Consider the following 2,455-nt stretch of genomic DNA (forward strand, 5'->3'; position numbering starts at 1 on the left):
ATCCTCGAATACTTTCGAGAAGTTCCTGTTGTATCCTGGGGGACTTGGCAACACACCGTGGATATGTCCTTAAGGACAGTGAATTTACATGCCTCAGGAAGTTGCGGTTCGAGATTTGTAAGCATTCTTTACTACAATCTTAAGGACTTATGTTTCAATCTCTTACTGTCAAAAGTCAAAAGGTACGGAAAACTTACCTTTACTTTATTGTTTTAATGTATGATGAATTTGGAGATATGTTTGATTTTCTTTCAAAGCATGGAAAAATTTATCTTTAATATTTCATTTGATAATGTGATGAATGTTGATATATTCTTAGATTGTTATTCTTCAATTAATTGTTCGGATGACTATTAAAAGTTTGAATGCTTAAAATCCATGGTTNGATATNTGTGATGTGATAAAGTGGTTCTTAAATTTTGGTAAGTTTGGTACGTATGAAACCATAAATGGTTAGGCAAAGTTTGTGATAGATAATTCAATTGTGCATCATGATGTACTGCTTTTTACTTATCATGGAGAGAACTGTTTCCATGTTCAAATTTTTGATAAGAATGGAGTGGTGAGGTTATGCCTCAAAGAAACAACACAAGATAAAAAAGGTAAGTAACCTGTGTTAATTATCTGACAAATTGATTTGTCCAAATGTTTTGAAAGGAACAATATGAAACAACATTGCAGATTTGATGTTTGTGTTCCCCCTTCCCCCAACATGTCTCATTTTCTTGAACTTTTGTTTGAGGTTTGGGAACAAATATGCCTTGTGGAAACAAAGGCTTCATTTTTTACTAGTAATGAGACAATGAAAACAGGACAAAAACAAACTGCCACCCCAATTCTGGCAAAGAAGAATAAAGAAAGAAAATCTTCTCCTGGAAAGTCTCATCAAGAAGGTAAACATGATGTTTAAATTGTCATATAAATGTGGTTACAAACTCAAAAAGTGATAAATTTGATTTGACCAAATGTTGTTGCCAAACAAAGTCTTTTGTTTTTGTATGCACGTTATGAATTTTCCTTGTGCATGTCATGAACTTGTAGGAATTGTTTAGAAAAGAGACTACTCTGTCAACATTAATGTTCCTATTTTTTATATTTCAGTGATAAGTCTCAACTTGAAAGAGCACAAATCCTTAGCAATCATGAATCACCCCTGTGCTCTATTTAAATGTGAGTTATACATAGCCCTTCGCATTGTATTTTGGCTTAAATTGATAAAAAAAAGTGCTCATANTTCTAATGACACTCCGGATAATGCTTTGTTCGTTTAAATATTCAAGTAAAGTTAATTTGTTCGTTTCAATATTCAAGTAAAGTTAAACACTGCTTTTATATATATTTCTATATGCTAATTCTTCTTATCATATTTTATCATTAAACCTTTGACTTATGCTATAATTTGTTGTTGTTTGTTATCATAGGAGACTGCCATGATTCCCATGGTGTGGAGGATATGTGTGTTTTTGGTGTTGTCAAAAATTTCACTTCCCAACTCATGCATTACAAAGAGGGGACATCTGAACAGCGATATAAGGAGTCAAATTTGAAAACAAAACAAAAAAAAAAAACTCTTCACCTATACTTTTTTCTTAATGTTTGTATGTTATCCTTTATGGTTTCGTTCAATGCCTTTAGTTTTTGTATCTTACAGATAATATGACTGAGGCGTTGTTGTTCTTGTCACATTTCATTGGAGACATTCATCAGGTATGTGACAAGCTTTTCAAAGTCTTGTGAAGTTTCCTACATACCATTTTACCGTTCCTTTTAACAAAGCTTTTGGGCACTTGTCTTTTAAGCCAATGCACGTTGGATTCACCACTGACGAAGGAGGAAACACGATATAACTACGCTAGTTCAGGCATAAATCTAATATGCACCATGTATGTTCTAACTTCAACTTCTCCATTACACTAGTGCATCAAACGGAAACGACAACGGTTGTTTTCTACTATACGTCGCAGTTTTAGAACCGCGGCATATACGGGCGAGGTAAAAGGTTTGCGACTTTAGGTCGCGGTTCCAACTGCGGTAATAACCTGGGGATATAACAGCGGTTCTTTATTGAACCGCGGTCTAAACCCATTTTTTTAAAAAAAAAAAATCGTCTAACCTTTTGGCCGCGGTTCGAACCGCGGTAATAGACCTACTGGAACCCCGGCTTGTTCCCTTTTTTTTAAAAAAAAAAATTGTATAAATTTCTACCGCTGTTTTGGCCACAACCTGCGACCTATTCTCCTGAAATTTTCTTTAATAGCAAGTCTGTTTTTGTGATATCTAGTATCACAAAAATAGACCTGCATATCAATGCAGATTCAACACAATAATCAATATTTACATCCAATTTCGATCCATACGTAAATATTCTGACTTTAAAATAAAAAATCATACCATCATAAAAGTTATACAATCATATAAAACCTAAGGATACAAAATTATATGATCATTCAATCAC

The 2,455-nt window shown here is 33.6% G+C and overlaps 1 protein-coding gene across 1 annotated transcript in view; it reads left to right on the forward strand.

Annotated features, from left to right (window-relative positions):
- Positions 1 to 712: 712 nt before the first annotated feature.
- LOC106753156 (endonuclease 1-like) overlaps positions 713 to 2,455 on the forward strand; it is a 4,412-nt gene continuing 2,669 nt past the window's right edge. The window contains 6 exon segments of the mRNA XM_014634956.1: positions 713 to 893; positions 1,102 to 1,258; positions 1,291 to 1,310; positions 1,422 to 1,529; positions 1,652 to 1,707; positions 1,800 to 1,883. Of these exon segments, the coding sequence (XP_014490442.1) occupies positions 713 to 893; positions 1,102 to 1,258; positions 1,291 to 1,310; positions 1,422 to 1,529; positions 1,652 to 1,707; positions 1,800 to 1,883 (606 nt within the window).

This window comes from Vigna radiata, unplaced genomic scaffold (genome assembly GCF_000741045.1).
Source record: "Vigna radiata var. radiata cultivar VC1973A unplaced genomic scaffold, Vradiata_ver6 scaffold_235, whole genome shotgun sequence".
Lineage (NCBI taxonomy): Eukaryota > Viridiplantae > Streptophyta > Magnoliopsida > Fabales > Fabaceae > Vigna > Vigna radiata.